Genomic DNA, 23,099 nt, shown 5'->3' on the forward strand with positions numbered 1-23,099 from the left:
TCACAAGAGGTCCTACGGTGGTAGGTAATTACTGGTGAGTAATTACGCAAATTATAATTTTGCGAGTTTGATTTGATTACACGATGTTATTCCTTCATCGTGGAAGTCGATCGTGAACATTTGTTGAGTACGTATTTCTTTAGGAAAATTGGTACCCGCCTGGGATTCGAACACCGGTGCATCGCTCAACACGAATGCACCGGACGTCTTATCCTTTAGGCCACGACGACTTTAAAAACTAGGTTCGGATACTTGACGAGCGTTCAAGAAGTATTTCGTGCTTTATTTTGCTATTAATCGGGTACATTTTTAGGTAACTAGTATGTATTATTGAAATGCTGTGAGAATTTAAAAGAAATTTAAAGTGCGTTGCTAATGTGTTGATAAAGTTGATTATGTAGAAACTGTTATTTCCACAGTAGATAGTTTCCATGTTAGTACATCCAAGCTCCAAAGCGCCTAGATAATTAGACTCGAGACTAGCTACCATAGTCGGCGCGGCCGCATAATCGCCTAACGTTTATGGAAGTCGAGACCGTGTATCGGTGAAAAATGTTGTCATAAAACGATTTTAATTTAAATAACTTTAGCATTTAGCCGTTCTTGTGTTGAGCTAATCTCAGTGTCTGTTTATTTAACTGAATGATTTAGGTACTTGCTGTAAGGAAAATGGAAGAAACATAATGATCGTCGATGATAAACCACGTCTTTCACGTAACAATGAATAGAATCCTACTAATATTATAAATGTGAAAGTTTGTAAGAATGTATTAATGTTTGCTTGTTACTCTTTCACGCAAAAACTATTGAATAGATTTTCATGAAACTTAACAATAATATAGCTTACACATCAGAATAACACAGGTTATAATTTGTAAAGATATCGTGTGAATTACCCAAAATATAACGATACGTGTCAAGTAGGTAGGAAAAATCTGCCATCTGCGAGTTAATCTGGCGCGCGCTGCAAAAACCGTTGAAGTTAGACGTATGTATGTGTATAATGTATAATGGAAATGATTATCTTAAATAGTCCATCAAGCCCGCGACAGCATATATCTATCTTTTATGTGTAAACTACAGCTCTCGAAGCAAGGACCGGTCGCTAGTAATGAAATGAATAAAGAAAAGCACGATTAGATTCATTTTAAAATAAAATAAGTAAAATGTATCGGAAAAGGCAATATTACATATTTTTTTGGATAGAGGTTAGTCCATTAATACCTACTCTTAATACTTTCAGTACAATGAAATTAACACTTAAACTTTATCCTTTAAAGCCATCTATGAGCTCCGGTAACGAATTACACGCATTTCTTGGGGAAAAGTAAAAAAAAAATTGATTAGGTTTACATTAGTTCATATCTTTCATACATAATACCGAAATTGTTATCCGTTTAATTTGATAGATCCACTACATCAGATGGGGGTCAATTAACCATTTATCCTTTTAACGGAATTGATAAAACGTATCTATCTTGTGGGATTTTAATTGATCGAATGTACCGTTTTATAAACCAAATGTAGTGGATCTCGTGAGAAGCTTAATTTTTGAATTGATATTTAATTGAATGATTTAGTCTCTTAAAGTTTCATTTTAATCATTTAATTATACCTATAGAAGTGTAAGTAGCTTCGAGAACCATTATTTAGACTTCGGTATTGATGTGGTTGCATAGATTATACACTAATGTACGACAAATTGTTGTGGTTATTCTGTAGGGTGTGTGCTTGATCATTTATACATGGACTTTTTGGCGGGAACGCGAGGAGTGAAGTTGTGTGATTTGTTTTATTTTGTCTATTTAGTGTTTCTTCAGGTTTAAATGTGTAATAATGGTGGTTTATTAACCGTTTAATATCTGTGAAAGTGCACAAATGTTGGAAAATGAAACAAAGCTGCTGGACGTAACTTCTCGGGTTCCTCCAAAAAGTCCACTGAAAAAATCTCAGTAAATGACCACCATTTTACTGCGATTATATTTCATCCCATATCATTTCGTTTCATTAAATTTCATCCCAGTTGATTAATGTCTCAAATTAATCATCTTCATTTCATTTCACTCCATATTATCATTTTTCATAAAATTAAGAATTTAAAGTAAAATAAGACATGACTTAAAGGTCTTAGTTACCAGGTCATAAAATCTCTTAAAAAAAAAAAAACATTTATACATATAAATAAAATGGGAGTGTCTTTTTGTAATATTGAAATAACCGCTTTTTACTACATGCATATGAATATATATACAGTACATACACAAAAATAACATTTTCTACAATTTTTGTCAGTCTGTCCGTCTATTTGTTCCGGATAATCTCTGGAACGGCTGTACCGATTCTGACGAGACTTTCACTGATAACTAGCTGATGATATAAGGAGTAACTTAGGCTACTTTTTTTAGACTAGCTTCGCCCCGCGGGTAAAATCGCAGGACTCAGCTATCAATAACAAAATTTAATGTTTCCGAAGCGAAGCGAGGGCGGGTCACTAGTTTTAAATAAAGTTGTGCGTTTCGAAGTTCTAAAGTGCTAAGAAATGATGATAAGACGGTCACAAAAATAAATGATTATACATCATTGTTTCGTATAAATAAGATTGTGGAACTAAGGTGGTTACAATTTATGCATTCGTTGTACGTAGGTAGCCTGCTAAATGTCAAACGATTGAATTTAAATAAAGCCAATTGCGATGACTCGCTGTATCTAGGAAATCTGTATCCTTGGATATCTAGGAAATGTGTATTCACAATAATAAAAATGTATATAAATGCATATTTTCCTAGTAGAATTTCGTGGCTTGCACATTAGTGAGAATATTTTAATATATTTTTTTCAATAATATAGAAACCTTTAATTTTTTTCCAATACTAGGTGTTGCATGTAGAGTTTATTTGTTAAACAGAACTCATGCCGATCTGTGGTCAAACTTGAGTTTAAAACTCAAGAATATAATTAAATACTTAATGTTACAAAAAAGGTATCCGTGATTAGGCTCTCATTGTTAAATTAAATAAATAAAAATGTTTTTCCTATTTGACTGTACCCACAGTTTTTTTAAAGCCAATATTATAGATAACACCGTCTAGCTTAGTGGTAATCGATCACTGGAATTCACGAACCGGTGGTAGATTCAGGAAAACACTGCTCTTTTTGGGGCTAATGATATCAAGTCCTCCAAGGTTGAGCCCCGCGAGCTCAGCTAACAAATCGTGCGTAGCTGGAATCGCCTTTTAGGCTGCCTGTCATTAGGTAGGGAAAAAATTAACTAATAACCGCCTAGTTGTGAATACCGCATTTAGTTTTGAATCATATGGGCGAAAAACGGCTGTTTAACAGCACCAAAAACAAGAAATCATAATTGCGTTTATTATGATTTGTCGTTAGATAAATATCCTTATAGTTTATTACACCTGATGTTTTTAACCATTAATTATTGTCATGTCAATAATGAAATAAATTGTGGCTACCTACTGGTCAGTAGTTAATGGCTAATCCATTAAACGTCATTATGATTACAAAAAAAATGTACAGATGGAGCTACTGTTCCCCTCGCTAGCGAACGTAAGACAAAGACAACCACCTGTTTATCTCTCCATACGGGTGCGAAAGAGCTGAATAGATGTTATTATTACGCCTACACTGTGGCCAGTAGTCGCACGCGCACGAAAAATCAAGAGCGCAAGCGCACCGCTATCGCCCACAACTTCACTTCGGTCAACTTCGTCATTCAGTGGTGTTCGAAACTTCGTTGTGTGTGGTAGTGAATATTAACTTTTCTAACACATTCTCACAAAAATAACATTTACTAGTAACTAAAGTACAATATACTGTATCTCATCGTGTTAGAATAGAAATATTACGTGACACTAGTTCTTTACATAGGGTTCAAAATGTGTGATAATACCAATCCTTCAACGCAAAGTATAGCGGACTACTTAGCTCAGTTGCTCAAAGACAGGAAGCAACTGGCTGCGTTCCCGAATGTTTTCATGCACATGGAGCGACTTCTGGATGAAGGTACGTTTCAACCCAGCTAAACAATCTATATCGGCAGACTAAAGTGTAAGATTCTGTCGTTCAGCTTGTCACTGAGACGAACACAAATTCGATGCGTCGACAAATGCTCCAACGCACGCGATATTAAGTTTATTTTCGTCTTCGCTCGCCCGAGTTATGGTCCAGTGGTGTCTGTAATGTGATCTTTCATTTCGTAAAGGGAAACAAAATCGAACGTCAGCCTGATGATTTGCGGTCAGTGACGTTAGATTGTCGCCAACGAAAGAGATCGGTGAAATGAGTGTATTAAACGGGTTTGGTGTCCACACTCACGTATCGCATTTGGCCACTCGACATCGCTATTGTAAAAAGTAGATTTTGATCACAATGGTATGACGGATTTCAGTTTTGAGGTTATAAATTAGCACGGACACGTCGAATTCAAAGTTTGAGTGGTTTATTGTTGTTCAGTGTTCGATTTTGCCTACGTCACTGGAATGTCACCGGTCAGTAGGTACCGTACGATTTACCTCTTCGAGTCGTAGGCGCAAGATTTGTACGCAGCGCAACGCAGGCGCAACTTCCAGCTCTACGTGTGTGTTTAGTTATACTTATATTTTATAACCTGCCCGCAACACAACCAGTCCATCGGTATTCGGTAGTTCTGTATTGTGTATCCCTTATCTTTATTACTTCGAACGTAGTAATTATAGCCTATGCGCCTAATTTGCAACTTGTATTTTAATTGCTCGCTCTGTTTTTGTCATGTTTTATTTTACATACTTATTAATGTACTAAATGAAATTCACATTTCAAGAAGTTTGGAACTTTGTATTCTATAACGAAGTACCTAGAACCTTTATAAGGTTGGGCTTATCCATCTGTGCCCATAATATTATGTCACAATCAATTTACTCGGAAACTGATGGCACTAGATAAATGAAATTTAAATTTTTCGAGATTTTAGACATAGGTAATTAAACAATGATATTCGAAAAACAGAAAATAATATGCAAAATATATTTGCGCACCTTTAATAAATTTGACTTATGAAATATGTACTATTTAATACCTACTTCTTCAGAGTATAGCTACAGGGTATTCACATTAAATGTATTAGTCTTAAATGTGAGTGGGCTGGCCGGGATGACTTTTTTTTTTATTGCTTAGATGTGTGGACGAGCTCACAGCCCACCTGGTGTTAAGGGGTTACTAGAGCCCATAGACATCTTACTAGTTCTAAGGTCTCAGTATTGTCACAACGGCTGCCCCACCCTTCAAACCGAAACGCATTACTGCTTCACGGCAGAAAATAGGCGGGGCGGTGGTACCTACCCGTGCGGACTCACAAGAGGTCCTACCTACCACCAGTATCGTTTTAATTTCACTGTCCAATAGGTATGCCGTTGTCCGTTTTTATAATCACTAATCACCCGAGAAATTATTTATCATTGCTTCGACAAACGTTGCAAATTTCGATTTCCGAACATAATCAAGTACTATTACAAAATGTTGGATTTAACCTTAAATTAATATAAAATTGTCTTTTGTTTTCTTCATAACGATAGAAACCAAAAATTATATTTATTATTTTAACGCCATTAAATATGAAAAGTTTTAAGCTACGCTTCTATCACGTCACGCGACCTGTTAAATGATTCAAAAGATAAAGTTTCATTGAATCTCATTTGAAACCCAAGTCACGTATCGAAGCAAAGCAGAAACTATAGGTACGTTACATTTATAAGTATTATTATGCTTCTACTTTCATAAGATTGTGAATTTGAAACCGTTGTATAATAGACGTCCTTGAAACTACTTAATTGGTTTATTATATCTATAGACTGACATTGAATAAATACATGAGTCGGCTATTATCAAAGCCGGCAATCTGACTTTTGGACAATGATTGGTAAATCAGAAAAACGAATTATTGACTTTGTATTCCATTGGCAGTCACAAAACTCTTCGGAACGACATCTTAGATAAATAAGAGATTAACTATAAACCTTTATTTAATGCAGGTTTTGAACCGTATTCTTTGAAGGAGACGATTATATTCAAATCAATCTGTATTGACATATCAATAATTTTTTTTTGTCTAAATGCACAGATTGCCACCTTTGATAATAGACGACTCACATGTAATGTTAATACAGTATTCACTTACAGTAAATTTATTGGATTTCAAACGATAGGTATTCTTCATAAATGCTTACGTTTGCTGTGAACAGAAGCATCAGCACATGGCCTCATCACCGCGTTGGTCTGTTCGTCTAATGTTTGCTTGCATTTCAAGGAGAAGTTACGACACGGAGCCTTTTATGAACAAACATTACTGTCCTGTCAATAAGTATCTAGACTTAACAGAACTTTAACAGTAATTTTAAGAAATAGCCACACTAATGTGTACCGTAAATTACTTTAAAATGCTTTAAATGATACTCGATAATATTTGGCTTCGGCTGCTAGAGAAACATGTTTATACTGCTCTATAGTTGTCTTTATATGTATATAGACAACCATTCGGTATATGAGAATCACGTTTTGAATCGAATGGCGAAACATGTAAAAGATAATATAAATTATGTTCTCGTATATAGTTTCATGGTTTGTTTGGTATGTCGCTTTGGAGATCGACATTAGCGTCGACTTGACGAAAATATCGACGGCAAACTGACAACTGACAGGCGTTGCATATCACGTTACGCTGATCGAAGGAATTAGAGCGCTCTTTGTGATTTTGGAGATAAAAATACGAAAACAGATAAAGGGTTACAAGCTACAAAATACATTTGGTAAATATTGAAATCTTAGTTTAAAAATATAAGGTCAAAATACCTCCTACTCCTGATTCATGCGAATTGATTGTGAACAAGAAATTCAATTTAAGGAACTTTTTAAATCGACCTGATCATCTCCATTGTTTGCATTCCAATCCAAAGAAGGCTGGCTTTAACATCATCACAAAACAATGCACCGATTAAAATAAACATATTCGTCAATCAGAACGTTCAATTACTTTAAATAAACATATGATAAACATGGAATACAAGATAAAGGAACATCAATGAACAATACGATTTCGCTTTATCATAAAGATACTATGATTGCAATATATTGTAAAAAGATGAACTGATTTGTAGATAATTTTTATCGAGTATGTTGTACACCCGTACTGTGGATTATGTACAGATAATAGATAAACGAGTTTAATAGCCTTTGAATATTGTTCTTATCGCTAAAAAGTTGTCACCTATTGAGATAAAGGTACTTAATAGTTTTTGTTTGAAAAAAAAAAAATAGAAGCGCCGGTATAGTTTAAATCATAAAGATAATCTAGCAATTATGGTGGTTCTATTTTATTTTATGAAGTCTACAGTGTAGATTAACGCTTCTCCTCATTCTGCTAAAAATGATATCCTAACTCTGCTAAAAATGATAACCACATAACTTTTAATTGAAGGTTTTGATAGGTTCATAGTTTTTGTTGGAATAATACTACAAAACAAGACACTAGAAAGAATTGTCATCATATTGAAAGCTGATACACGTTGTGGTACAAGTTTAATTAATCTTAATTCAATAATAATACATTTAATTCTAAATATTATAAATTATGGAATAATAATCGAGATGTTTATGCGTAGGCAACGGCACCGCCTACCTATATGTTGACGAATCTGCAACCCTGTACCGAAGCGATTCTTTGTTGGGTCATTATAAGGTTGCTTAGTACGTGATTAGGCGCTGCGCCCACGTAGATGACCAAATAGGGTTGCCGTGGGTAGCGTGGAGGTGTAGAAGCCAAGGCTGTTCCAGTCGTTCTGTAACGCGTCGCGACTTACTGTGGGTTGTTTAATTATTATTATTCAATGATTTTAGGAAGAAACGAGTAGATTGCTTTTAAAAGTCAACAGGGTCAAGAAGTGAATTGGACGTAAAACAAAAGATTTGTTTTAGGGCCAGTATTCAGAGGATTATCCGGCGAAATTTTTCACGCATTCGTTTCCCGTATTTTCCCATCAAACGAGATTTATAGCAAGTCTTTAAAAGATGAATCGGGTCAGCTGTGATGTCAATAATCGGCGATAAAGAATCAAAATCAAGGGGGCCGTACAGTCGACGCGTTGCATAGTAAAAATAAGAACTGAACTAAATTTGTGTACTATGTAAAATAACAGTTCCTTTGTTTCATTAAATTGTCAAACGAAACTATGTAGAAATCCATGACGTGGTCGCTGTGTGAAAACACTTGTCTTGCTTTCTTCCTTTGTGTCGCAACTTAAGAAAATGCCACAGAGTGCAAATATTGACACGCCATTCATTATCGCACCGACCTCGATAAGGCCTGTATCTCTGGAAAATTAAAGTGGATCAAACGAGGCGTCTATTCTATCGTTGTTCTCACGACACTGGTGTCGCTTAGTAGGTATATACAGATATCCGTTTATCTCAGGCGACGTGATTGTATTAATAATGAGAAAATGTACAAGGCAAGTACCTAAGAATAACAGCTTCCGAAGGGCGTAAAACAAATGTTTTTTTGTTTACCTGAGACACTTAAAGTTATACCTTATTGAATAGGATAATTCTGAATGTAGTTTTGCTTGATTATCTAATTTGTTAAGTACAGGAAATCAATACAAAGTGTAGTATATTAGACGAACTAAGAAATATAATGCGTTATATTAGAGTAAATTATGAGTGCAAATTAAATTTAAAACCGGGTACATCGAAATACCTTGTGAATCTCATATTCTAGGTGGGTACTCAATCTACGCCTTTAATCCGTACTATGTGTATAAAGATAATTGAATCGGATTGCTATTAAAATAAATAATTTACAATTCGCGTTTCCCCTTTTAAACTTGTATTTTAAAATACTAATCGTCCTAATTGTATTTAATTCACTAATTTTCAATATGTGAAACTAATAGATTAAATTCGAACTCACGAGTTGAGGAAATCTATTATTCAAACGTGAATACGTTTTAAGCGCTCACTTGCAACGATACTTAATTTAGCATACGTGAATATTCAGCAGAGCACAACTAAGTAGGTATAGTGAGGCTGTTTGTTACACTGCCTACCTCTAAGGTTGGCCTTAAAGCGTGGGTGGTTCAACCCACGGTCCACGAAGGTGACTCCGGACACGCTCTTTTAATTTGTTGCCTTCGATCAGTTTGTTGTGCAATATTGAAAACGTTGATATACACGCAAGGATACAGTCTTCTCCCATTAAAACTGTATAATCTCAAAATTGACTAAATTTTACAGAAGAGTGCTTTAAAGGTTGAACATATGATATTTTTAATATTATTAATCAAATTTGCAACATTTATTTTGTAGTTTTTACCAGTTAATTATCTGTCTTTTAAAGTAAGATAAAATTATGTATTAATTTTGTTAATAGCAGTCAAAACATAGGTACTTAAACTAGAAAAAAAAAACTAAAACTCAACTACGCTCTTTTGACAATATTTATGAGAAGAATACTGGTGATACCAAATGATTCCCCATATTAACTCAATTTCGAATATTTTTGGAAATTGTACACTTTTAATGCGAAACGACGATATAGTTTCCGACTAGTGATCTCATGATCTGGACTGAAGCTATAACGAAATAAGTAAATGCAATTCCTTTTGCTGGTCCTTCGTGCTATCTGGCGGATGCTTTTATCTCACCCAAACAGGCTAGGTGTGCCGTGTGAACTGACCACAAACATTTTAAGCAAGTCGCAGGATGTTTGAAAAAACTTGCCTAATATATTATTTACTTGCTTGTTTAATAAATGTCTGAATGAAAAAAAGCAATTAAAATAGAATGGGAGCAGTAACTAAAGAACATAAACCGGCGATTTTTTTATTATTAATTTACTGTCTTTGTTTTTTTTTTTTTTGCTCAATTTTTTTGTATATTAGCGTAAACGAATTTTCATGCAGCTTTCACAGGTAAACAAATATTGAAATATATTGCTTTCAATTAAAGAAAACGTTGCCAAAAAATGTAACTTAAAAAAAAACCTTTTCTAAACTAGGTGAATAACTAAACTAAATGAACCCTTTCGATGTTAAAAGTTACATCGAAAGCTAAAGTTTTTAACCCCAAACCTCTGAACTGATTTCGACAAAATTCTCTATCGAAATAGTCTGAACTTTGAAGGGTACCTATTATCCCAAAGCTAAACACGGGTCTCCCCCACGCCATTAGACGAGCAAAGCTGTGGGCAGAGATCTTTGAAATTATAAATTATGCCGAAAAGCTACTTTTAACTGACTACATCAGCGGTCACAATAAGTGACGTTAGTAGGAAACGTAAATGCACGTACGATGGAAAATTGTTGACCCACATGCTACTAATGTAGCACAATGAGCAAATAAATCTTCTAGTTTAGACGGAATACATTTTCGATACATTGAAATTTTTATGTGAACCAGCTGCGCTACTATCACAATAAAACATTACCAGTAAAAAAAAAAGGCGGACATTAGTAGTTACCCTACAATACTTAGTGTTACATAATTTGTTTGGTTTTAATTGTCTCTACAAAATACTGTTATGTTCTAGAAACTAGTTGGTCACGATCGTGAAAATTGCTCAGGCTTCTTTTTATCTTATACCTTTAAACGAGCAATTCTTGTATATTAATGTATACTTATATATAATCTGAATCTAGGAAACGACTCCAACGATTTTCATAAAATTTAGTAAACAGGGTATTTCGGGGGCGATAAATCGATCTAGCTACGTTATTTTCAGAAAATGTTGTTTTATTCGTGTTTTCAATAATCAACTCTTCCAGACATCTATTGGCGAATAATAATAATATTTGTCTTGATTGAGGGCAACTAACCGCTTTAAAGACACACCAAGATGGCGTTATCAAAAAAAAAACGAACTAAGCTCGGTCATCATCTAGTTATTATTATTCGTTGAAAACGAACGAACATTTTTCGGATGTAATAAATATCGATTATAATTAAATTCAATTTGAAAGCAATAGATAGATTAGTTTTCGAATTTAAAAAAAAATCGCATGTACGAACTATGTTTTATTATTAACTTCACTATAGCTAGGTGCGATAACGTTGGCTGGCCTTCACGCACTAATCGCGATGCAGTCGGGTGTACGTTGTCTGACCTGTTATTTAATATTTACACTGGCGATAGGCGATAGCTACCAATAATGACTAGTTATTAACTATTAACTTTTATAGCTTTACGTTTATAAATTATTGTAGTTAAGCTAACTGATAATCTGGATATAATTTTTATGAAATGCTACTTTTTAGATGATCGGTTTTACGATTTGAAAATATTGAAAAACATGTAATATTTTTTGACTATAAAACAAATTGACTATAAGAAATACGCTCTGAGAAGTGAAAACAGAAATACGCCGTTTAAATGTGGACAACTTAACGATTTATACCAAACTGGGCCAGTCTAGCTTTTCAACTTTCTCCAGAAGCTAGTAGGTGGCGACACCGAACCACATTTGCGCACTTACCTTGTGATAGCGTGGTACATCACCATTTCAGTTTTTCTTTGCCAGCAGAGAGAATAGAGGCGCGAGTATATTTCGGCAGCGTCTATGTAAATTTGTTCAACAAACTTAGGAATAGTTATGACATCAACCTCGAATATGGCCATGTTTTTTTTCACGTGTGCTCCCGAGATTCGCTTTCTATAATCGATAGGTAAGGCGTTACTAACAAACAAGACAAACATGTCGAAAGTGCCGCTGTTGCGCCATGTGTGTGGGATGCACGGGCGCCAGTCGGCCGTCGGATCTAGTGTGTGCAGACGGCTTAAAGGGTCCCATTCATTTCGCATTAAGCAATTTGGTGAACGCACAAAGTTTACCGGTTCATTCATGCTCTTGTGTAATGGCTCTTTGTATCAACATAGCGAGAGTCCGTTTTAATTTTATTGCATTAGTTTTCCATGTTTCCGCTAAATGTAAACACGATTCGAACACTTAATATTTTTTAAATATTTTTAATATTAAAATAAACAAGAGATTTTGAAGGGATTTTTATACAAAAATAAACTTGAACGTCATTAGGAAACTATTGAGTTGAATCAGTGTAGGAAACATTCAAATTAGATCTCTGAATTAATATAAAACTTGATTGGTCTGCGAGGAAGTGTTGATATTTATGTGAAATGATTTAATGTCCTGGTCTAGATATTCGTATAAGATCTTAATAAAAAGGTCACGCCAACGTGAGTCATTGGCGCAAACTCGTCTGCACATGTCTTTAGCATCGTATGTTCATAGATTAATATTATCATCTCACTCGTTCCTGTCTACCTCACGATAGTTTTGTCACTCTCTAATTCTTTTAACACAACTACACGGTTCGCCTACGCAACATCATCTGTTAATTTAATTACTCGCAGTGTACATCGTCCATTTGATGAGCTCTCAATTTTTGTGAAAACAGTTTTTTTCTTCTTTTTTTTTTCAAACAGATACCGGTCATTAAGCGCTACAGGAATTGTTATATATAATGTTTTACTGCTGTCACTATGAAGTCCACATTGAGAAGGATGTTGAATCATTTGATACTGAATAGAAATTCTTTTGTACAGTAATGAAATATTAAAAAAAGAACTGCAAACGATGCGTTTTTTTAAGATATGCAACGGCGTGGCTCTGGCTTTATTGTTGATGTTCCATGCGAGACAGTTGTTGTCACTTTCCATGAGATGGGTTGGTTGCTCGATTCGCTGTTGAGGTCATACATGGACTAATTTAATTTAATCACCGTTTGTTCTTGGAACAAAGACAAGCTAATAACAAAATTTATATGCAGACTCGTTTTTGAAAATGCCAATAAATTAAATCAGTTTCTATTCAACTTGGACAGAATTCTTAATGAATTAATAGCTTTCGAAACTATTTCTAATAGATTTGGCTAGAATAATGCCAACTTCATAAATTTCCTTTTTTTTGTCCTCAAAATTGTGAGAACGCAAAAATATAATCTCAATAATTATCATGTTTATTGATGAGATAAGTGGATCTAAGGTCTATAAGCTGATCCTCATTTATTTTCATATTTTTTACTTCTACGTAACTTGATTATTGCATTATTACAAACATTGTTTTTTATTACCCAAGTTGAGTGCATATTTGCAAACTTAGACAATCATATTGTTGTATTAAGTATAATAAAATACAAAAAAAAAATGTTTTACAACATGGCTGTCATATCAATAAAATATTAACAGCGTACGTGAACTAAATTCACATTTAATTTGGATTCAGGCCAATGAATAATATAATTAGGACGTTTAGCTAAGAAAATTTCCTAACAACATGTAAACTCTGCTGGCACTATAGCGGGCATGATCATAGCTGACACTATTATTACTCATTTTAAATTAAATATACAAATGCAAAAGTAATATAAGTATTCCCTTTGAAACAAACTTTTGATGATTGTTCACAAAATTAATGTCCGCGAATCATTGACTGCTTTACATGTCAATGTCGTTATGACATTATTATCTCATACGGCTTTCAAAGCAATTAATCACAGAGCGATTGTGACTTAAATTCTGATTTCAGTGATAGAAAAAAATCTACACCCACGCCACTTAAAAATACAAAAAATCGTCATACTTAAATTTACCGGTTTTTTGTCCGCCTGAAGTGTTTTGTGAACGAAAACAAATTATTGCCCAGGAAAGCGACCCACATGATTAACAATCGAAATGCTTACAAAAGCAGACTTTAAATTATTGGATTCATAACGTGTATTTTAATATTTTCCAATAACAAGCCTATAACTGTTGTTCGTTCTTAACCCGCATACGTTGTTATTGATCTCGCCTGCATTTCCCATTTAAAAAAAAAATGTTTATTACCTACTGCTACAAAGTCTTCAGACACTTGCCAACAAATATGAGTGTTCGAATCAAATTCCGCAATGCCAAATTTCATTCGATTGCATGTCTGGAAATAGGTTTGTTACGATTATAAATACGCGTTCAGCAAAAATGTTACATCGACCGTTCACCGGAACACTGTAACGACTCAAACAGACTTCTCTACTATACGTCTAAAAAATACTGAAGCTACAATAAATTTACAAACCATAAGGAACCTTCTCGCTAAGCTTTAAGATTGAATTTTACTCGTTAATTTTCATCAAATAAGACTTATTACAAATTAATTGGATATTTTTAATGACACGGCGGAGGGTATTTATAAAACATCTGGATGCGAGAGGCCCACGGATATGGTACTTAGATGTACATTTTAACCTGATTTGAGCTATAAGGTAAATGAATCTAGGACACATTTTATGGAATTGGTTTTTGTTCATTAATTTGTTTCGTTTTTCAGGTAAGCTATACATGACACCGTGTTGGTGATAATGAAGGTTTAACATCAACCGTTTTGAGTAAGCAATTGTATTTTTACCTTAATTTATAATTAAATAAATAGATAGTGCATTTATTTTTTTAATTAAATTGGCTGATACGCTCTTCCGGGTCTGATGAAGAAACGGTTTACCGGATTACAGGTGCCCATAGACATCTTCGGTTTTTGAACAAGAACGCGATAATGGTGTTCATTAAGAATGCGTTGACTGGTACTTACTTCCTACTAGTTGAAACCTCTGTGCTTATCTACACCGCGTTTTCAAATATAAATTTTACCACGTATCCGGCTCTAGAATGAACTGAACTCCATATTCTTCATAGTGGTTCCAGAGGGTTATGACAGGTCCTTATTCAAACAAGATTGAAGGTAACCACTGTGGCCCTGGGATTACTAGTGTCTATAAACGATGATTACCACTCCATGAGGTGGGCCGTTGACCGGCCAAGGCAAAACCCAAGACGTATTAAATTGTGCCAAATCTATAATTTATAAACGTAAATAGGCATATAAATACAAAACATTTCGGTATCCTGTTTTTCTCTATTTTCCACCGACTTTATATTTTGTTTACTTATTACTTGTTAACAAAGTTTAGTATTATGAAAAAGTAAACAAATCGAATGTGTACAAGATAAATGGGAAAACAACAAAATAGGTAAAGTAATAAATACAAAAAATGAATGCTTATTATACGTCAGTGATTGTGGTGGAATTTCAATTATTAGGCGAACACTAGTAATATTTTTAACTAGCACTTATTGATAAAGATCATAACATTAAATTCGCAAACAAGGAACGTTATATATTTTGTTTATTTTTTGGTTCCTTCAAAAGTACAGTTTTAAAATAGCTATATCCAACTTTTTTTAATTAACTGTACGGAACAGAAATAAAGTTGACAAGAGTGCGCTCATTAAACAACAATGCAGGGTGGGGTTGCGTGCCTAATAAAAATTACAAGATATCCAAAATGGGTGTGCCTAATGGACCCGTATACTCCGACTTTCGACTATGTGTAATCGTTTTGATCCGGACAAAGAATGTCGGCCATCTCCAATTAAAGCTGTAATTGATTGTAGTATGTATTAGCGAACTATAACATCGTCGTAAAATGTCTTTGCTTTATCGAACAACTGCACAGTGGAATTTTCCATCTAATTAAATTAAACTAAACGACTTTATGTAAACCGTTATCCTGTTAGACCTTAAATTTGAAGCGTTTCACAAATGTAGTCTTCCAAAATTATAGATACGAACCCAACTAGTATTAAATAGCGACTGTCACATATTTACTGATACTTATATGAGAATATGAAATGATCGCTCTGGCTCTGATGATGTGTGGCATGAATGGATGTTGGCGAGGCCGATGTTGGCAAAGTTTTAGGCCGAATCAATGACGCGAGGTTCCGCCAAGCTTCCGCCGGCGCCGCGCCTCTCCCGTCGCGCGTAAACAATAAAGTCGTTTATCTAGCCCCCCTCAAATAAATATATTAGAAGGGAACAAGGCCTTTATAGTACTCTGTACTCGATGTTAAACATAACGTAAGCTCGGCACCTACCTACAAGCGATGCTGTGCAGCGAGAAAACAAATTGAACAATGATTCATAATTGAATCATAAGGATGAAGCGTTACAAATGTTGCAAGAAGTATACGAATTTCGATAAATGTTGGCAAATTGCACGTTAGAAACGACCCGTTTGTCTAGCATTTCATGTTGGGTAAGCGATCCCGATTTATACTGGAACTGTGACGGTAGTTGAATAATTTTGTAGATGCAGCGTAATTATTTCAACCTTAAATAGTTTTCTCTTGCAGAGATCGCGTTTCAAATTACGCAACGAGAATGCGTCGGCGCAGATTTCGTCACCACGGAAAGCGCGCTGGCCCATTAAATTGTTTTATTATGAACTCGACGCCATCTTGTGTATTTTTGGCTGAAGTTTAAGTGTTTATCTGGTTGGGACTCTGTCCAAAGAGTAATTAGTTAGTGTGATTTTATTTTCGATGTCCTCGGGTGGTGAAAACAAACAACGACCGGTCGGCCTTTATGATGAAAAGCTAAGACCGTTTTTATTTTAAGTTCGTCAGTAAACGAATGTATTCATTTAAAATACATACTGCACTTAATTTAAACCGTATTCGTAAATTCTAAAGCAGCCCTGAAATTGACGTATGCTATCCAAATGCCAGATTACCTCCATAGCGTTCCTATAGGTGAAAAGTTGAATGACCGGAACACCTCTGTCATCCTGCATCTCGTGCTCTCGCAACTCTATCCGTTTCTCGCATCACTTGCTTCATTTTTCACAATCGTAGTCGTTGTTGCTATTGCTATTTTTAATTCCGGCTAAAACATTATGAATGAGTCGCCACAAAATGACGCTGGACTATGTTACGCTGTCGCTTGAAATAAAATGTCGTTGCGCTACGAGGACGATCGTGTTTGAAAGTTAATGAGAATCGAACGGTCGAGCTTAATATATACATGAAAAAATATCGAGAAATTTAATATTTATTTTTATTCGAATTTGTATTCGGTGATTATTTCCTGTGATTTGTATAGTAACGCTTATTGTTTGTGTGTCTATTGTTTGAAAAACACGTAAACTATGTAGTTTATTCCGTGTTTTACCGCAGCATCGATTCGTTTTATGTAAATATAACCTTGTATGGTAATGATTAAATCTAGAGTAAATGAATGCACAATAAGCCAAGCATGACTTAGAGGCTTAAAGACAATTTGCTTGTCATAAACTTTCCAGTCGGTTTATCCATTTTCGAATTTTAACTCATAAGTCACTAGGTCTGCTAGCACTGCTAGGACCATAATAACGATTTCAAAGAAGTTAAAAAAATATTTTGTTTAAAAGTTATGAAACAGTGGTGGGTGAACTTAACACAGTATTGTTCTATAATTTATTTTAAATACTTATTGGAAAGACTTGAAATAACTTGGACAACAAAAAAAAAAACAAAGGTTATTCGTCATCTTAAAATTATTCATTCAAATTTATATATTTTACATTGCCCACTTAATTTTTTTATGGATTATTAATTTATTCACCATCGAAATCTCAGATTTAAGTATCTGATTATTCAAAAATGTACCGCTCTTTTGTTAATTCATAAATTGGTTGATTTTGTTAAACTGGTTTCGATAAGCGTATTAAATTTAAATTGATACAAATAAAAAGTATTTAAACAAAACACGACTGCTCTTCATAGTTTTCGTATCGTGTGCTGTCAGCTCTGTTATTCTTGTTAGTGTTCTTGATCTGAATTATTGAACAAAACAGGTAAAACGCGAACATTTCGTGTAAACACGATTCCGATACTGCTATGCCAATTTCAAATTTCGGTCTGTTACTGTATTCCTGGCTTCAGACAATATTCATGTTACCTATTTGTTTTTGTTTGCCATTTAATTATAAAGACAATATATGAATAAAATTACATTTAAAAGTTAGGTTTCTAATAACTATAATTGGATTATAGCTTCAGAAAGTAATTAAAAATAAGCCTCAGTAGACTTTGTACTACTACTACTGCGCTGGCGCTATGGCCCCAAGAGAACTTGGCCTCCGACAATAAACATCGCCATTCGTCCCGTAAATATACATTCATATTAATTCATACACCTTTGTACAGTAAAATGTAATAAACACCAAATTTTTTTTTTTTTTTCAAATGGTTTGTCATTTAATAATTTTAATGACAAGTAAGCGTATCATTTATAACTTTTAGTGACGGTAAAATGGCTTAGGATAATTTTGGTAATGTTTCTGGTTTGAAAATCTCAAGCAAGCTGCGTGGGAGACAGTTTCAACCCGGCACGCACTATAAATACTCGGCTAGTCCTTATCCGTTCATCAGTAGATTCCTGATACGGTACTTAGTAGAAAGTATAGTTTTCAATAAAAATATAATAACATATTTCATACTCGATTTTCCAGTTGAGCGAAGAAACATATGTGCAAAATGTGGAGCGTGAAATACAACATTTTACAGTTACTTAAGTAGCAGCTTAAACCCAAACAAGTATAAGCTCGTGTTTTATCTTAATTTCTAAAAATCGATCTTTAATTTTTGTACCGTCCTTAAAATTTTACATGCTCCGTCTGAATACCGCAGTTGCGAGCCAACTACAAATTGTTTCGGCAAAGGTCAATGCCATCTTTAGGTTGGTTGATAGCAATTGAATCAGTTCCACTTGCAGTGAATTAATGTTGATTAACAGCGAATAGTGTGACATGACTGACTACTTTACTACTTAGAATCTGTTTCGTTTTACTCCTCTAAAGTTTTCATTTATGCATCCTATCTTATGTCGTCATTGGATTGATTTCTATTTTATCACTTCAATTCAACCCGACTGCTGCATCTATAAAACTCACTAAGTTAATATTATCAGATGTTTACTATGTTCCGCTGAAACTTTATACTCAAATTTTATTGCCATTTTCAAGATTGAAGTAAAAAAAAACATGTACGAAATATTTTCTGTGAAATTTGTTGTTCTTCTTTAGGTCGCGAAACGCAATTCGATCGTCCCTGATAACTTTCCCGCCACTAGGTCAGTTTTGCTTGGCTCGTATAACGGTACAATCAGGTTGTTGCCGTTCGCCGACATGTTATAATGCGATTGCAGTTTTAAAACGTTCATCGCGCTTAATACGATTCTAATCAAACTAAATTGAACTCTGCGCACCTGTAAAATATTGTTCAATTATTAGGCAGCAGAACCTTGAACTTGGTATTTGAATTCGCATACGCGATTGAACGTATAGTTTAATCGGTTCGCATAATCAGATTTTCCAAGAGAAATAGGTCGAATGCGCGGATCGTAAATGTTATAAAGGGTCATAAAGAAACCTTAACTCGTACTTTCGCTACGTTGTTGTCGACAGCTTGCTTATTTACTTAAATAACGCAAATTAATAGCACTATGTTGTTAATGTATTTGTCGTGAAGACTGAACAGCTTTCGCGACGTTTCTTCCTGTCCTTGTTTTTAAAACATCTTTATTGATTCATTGAAATAATGAACACATTTTACGCTTGAACTTTGCTGGCCTCCAGAAGATTTTTTTGGGGTTATCAGTGCTGGTTCGCGAAATGCCTGATTACGTAATTGATTACTAACTATGCTTACTGCAAACGTTTTGGGGTAAACCAGATGAACTCTTTAACACGCTAGTCATTGGTGTAATAATTCCTATGAAAATGATTGTTGGCGTAGATCTTACCTATTTGCCTTCGTATAGACACGTGTGGGGTTCGAATTAAGGCTGCTGTTACTACGGACGGATGATACGTTCACGAGGCCGGGGTCGCGCACCGGTATCTTCTGATAAATGAGTCGTCTATTATCAAAGGCGGCAATCTGTACATTTGGACAAAAAATTTTTATTGATATGTCAATACAGATTTATTTCAATATAATCGTCTCCTTCAAAGAATACGGTTCAAAACCTGCATTAAATAAAGGTTAATAGTTAACCTGTTATTTATCTAAGATGTCGTTCCGAAGAGTTTTGTGACTGCCAATGGAATACAAAGTCAATAATTCGTTTTTCTGATTTACCAATCATTGTCCAAAAGTCAGATTGCCGCCTTTGATAATAGTCGACTCAAATAGTCTGGCAGAATATTATGAAAGATGCTCGGGCCTTGCTTGATAGTATGCGTTATGACTGGCTAAATCCACTGTTACGTTTACAACGATTGAAGATATTACATTTCCAGGTCACGTGACTGAATCTTTAGTCAAAGCATGACATCATTTTCGGACACTAAAAGATTAGTAATAGTGTAAACAGTGTTAGGCGTTTTATGAGCAGGTCCGGAATATACTTAAGATATTTTGCTTTCTAAAGCAGTAGCTATTTATGGTTTTTATAAACTTTTTTATGACCAATGCTTGTGATTAGTAATTTTCTAGACGTGGACTAAGCAGGTGTACTAAATAGTAGGATATTTATATGTGTTATTATTATGTATAATATATTATCCCAAGAAACGGCCGTCTGGTGTAGTGGTAAGTGACATGGTCACTACACAAGGGGGTCGCGGGTTCGAATCCCGCCAAGGGAAGATATTTGTATGATAAATATAAATGTCTTTCCAGGGTTATGGGTGTATATTAAATATATGTAAGTATGTGTATAATAAAAATATTATATTTATTTCCGTTATCTGGTACTTGTAACACAAGTTCTTTACGAACTTATCACGGGACCAGTTAACGTGGCGTGATTGTTAGTAAATATTATTATATTATTATTATTAAAACAAATGGTCATCAAATTGCACTGCCATTTCTTAAAATCCAAATATAAAAGCTTAAAATAAAGTTATGGTAAGAAAAACATATTCTAGTTTCGAATAGCAATACACAAGATGTGTCACAATTTAGCAACAAGAACACTTTATTAAAATTCAAGACACCATGGATACGAAAGCATAATAACATCTGAATAACTGTACCCGCACGCGAGTCCGCTGTAATAGAATAAGAGATCCCTGTTGTTATTCGAATTCCTTTGGTGGATGACGTCATTACGCTCGGGAAACGCTGAGGTAATCTACAAAGGTCTTTTTAAAAAACCCGTACAGGTATGCTTAGTTTTTACTCAACAGACTACAGAATAACATTAGTCATTGAAAATTTTTTAATTCGTTTAACATACGCTGTTCGTATATCGTAAGGCTTAGTGATGTCACGCTTGCCCGGCGTTTTATGTCCGTTCGAATACTGCGCCTATAAATACATCAATTAAGATTTTGATTTACCGCGACGTAATCAAGGTTTGTGCTGAAGTACATTTGGCCGTTCTGAGCCTGAACGAATATAATTTTTTGTGAAGCTTTTGCAAGTTGACGCATTTGACGAACTTTTATTTAAGATTTTTCATTTAATTCACGCCAATAGTTGATCTCTAAACGTTGCCCAATAAAATAAACCTATCGATCGGTAAATAGTTTTGTCATACAGTAATAATACCAACTGGTGATACAGAAAGAGCCTTTTATGACGTCTACTGGAAGTGATGTATTGGGGTTATTATACGCCAATACCACACGGACTGTATGAAATGCCTCTAGGGCTATGGTTCAGGTGTCATATAAATCCGTGAATTAAAAGCTTAAGTTTTTTATTAGCACGAAAGAAACAAAAGTGTACAAAATTTTTAAGTCCACAAAATTTAATTTCTGTCTGCTTAAAATGTGTAATGGATTTTACATCACCATTTTATTTGTCTCGTTCGGTGTTACTAAAGTACAGTTAACTTCAAAGACATTATACGTCCTCTTGAAAAACAATTCACGCGTTGCACAACATTTTCTTCCACACATCGAGACAAAGGGATGACCGTTAGTGGCTTTTACATTTCTGTTTGTAACATGCGATGCATAGTCTTTACAATCGCTTTTCTTGTTTCCTGTCGTTCTACATTTATCGTTAATGTACTGTTTATTGTTGAATGCTGAAGCAGGTATGCCGTTATTTACTTCATTTTTAAATGAACTCGGGATAAAGTTTCCCTTAACTCCTCGAGTTTACTTCAAGTAAGTTCAAGTAGATTTTAAGGAGCACTTCATTTCAGAACTAATATTATACTTTAACTGAAAATTCAAGAAATCTTGATTAAAAATCGTTTTTTTGCACGGTATGGATAAATGTGGTTTGATTTTTTTATATACAAGCGGTGCTTGGTAAGGTAAAATTACTAATTTTAATGTTAACATATATAATTTAGCGGTAATAGTTATGAAACAAAACCGCTACTATCCGTAACAATATAACAATTGTATTTCTATTGTGCTTTTAACCGCAAGTCTCGTGCATTGTAAGTAAATTAAATGACCTGGGATTTCTAAAGAATCCTCAACATTAGACCTAAACATGGTGATTTCAGAATCTGAATTACAATAAAGAATTTCCACAATGAGTACTGTTTTATTATTCGAACCGACATTGAATTCAATTGCTTCGCTAATAAAATCTATTTTTGGTATTCGATTGTTTATAGCATCTGTTAAGTGCGTCGGCGTTTCGAGTTGTAGCAGACGTCTCGTGTTTCAGAAGCGTGATACATATCGCATGCAACCGTTCTTTGTGGCGATCTGTGTGTTTACCTGATCCTGTAGACCGAATGGCAAACCGTCGACGTCGCCCAAAACACGTCATCACGGATCCTCCTGATCCATTAACGGTGCTTTTAGGCACTACAAGCACCGGTCACCGTCCTCGTCGAACCTGTCGCTCGCGACGAAGGGCTCGACGAGCGAATTAACCCACAGACACAGCCCACTGAGTTTCTCGCCGGATCTTCTCAGTGGGTCGCGTTTCCGATCCGGTGGTAGATTCTGCGAAGCACTGCTCTTGCTAGGGTCAGTGTTAGCAACTCTCCGGTTTGAGCCCCGTGAGCTCACCTACACACGCTGAAATACCCTTTCAAGGGCATCGGTAGGAAAATAAAAAGAAATCGATCTGTGTTAGTATGTAGGTACCTTTAGTGCTAACTTCGATTGTGAATAATGTAATTAAAACTACATTTACGCGTTCACATATATTTTCATTTTATTACATCCGATGTTTCGAATCCTTTGCAGTGTCTGTGTTCTACGACTGACTAGTGTGTGTTGTCTACGATTCGCGAAAATCGAAGAATGTGTTCTTGCTT

The 23,099-nt window shown here is 34.8% G+C and overlaps 2 protein-coding genes across 22 annotated transcripts in view; both read left to right on the forward strand.

The window, feature by feature from the left end:
• LOC101736332 (non-structural maintenance of chromosomes element 1 homolog) overlaps nucleotides 1-23,099 on the forward strand; it is a 60,241-nt gene that overhangs the window by 26,285 nt on the left and 10,857 nt on the right. For 3 of the 7 annotated variants that reach the window (XR_002431199.3, XR_009973393.1, XR_002431201.3), the window contains one exon: nucleotides 14,367-14,424. The gene's annotated coding sequence lies outside the window, so the exon portion shown is untranslated. Of the gene's footprint in view, nucleotides 1-14,366; nucleotides 14,477-16,228; nucleotides 17,621-23,099 lie in introns of those variants that run through there. The other 4 variants (XR_009973390.1, XR_009973391.1, XR_009973389.1 and 1 more) reach the window with 2 other exon arrangements.
• LOC101736543 (protein held out wings) overlaps nucleotides 3,256-23,099 on the forward strand; it is a 77,014-nt gene continuing 57,170 nt past the window's right edge. For all 15 annotated transcript variants that reach the window (XR_005244788.2, XM_004930567.5, XM_012694194.4 and 12 more), the window contains exon 1: nucleotides 3,256-4,020. Coding sequence is in view for 14 of the 15 variants with exons in the window: in XM_004930567.5 (XP_004930624.1) it covers nucleotides 3,894-4,020 (127 nt within the window). In the remaining variant the exon portion in view is untranslated. The remainder of the gene's footprint in view (nucleotides 4,021-23,099) is intronic.

Source organism: Bombyx mori, chromosome 6 (assembly GCF_030269925.1).
Source record: "Bombyx mori chromosome 6, ASM3026992v2".
Lineage (NCBI taxonomy): Eukaryota > Metazoa > Arthropoda > Insecta > Lepidoptera > Bombycidae > Bombyx > Bombyx mori.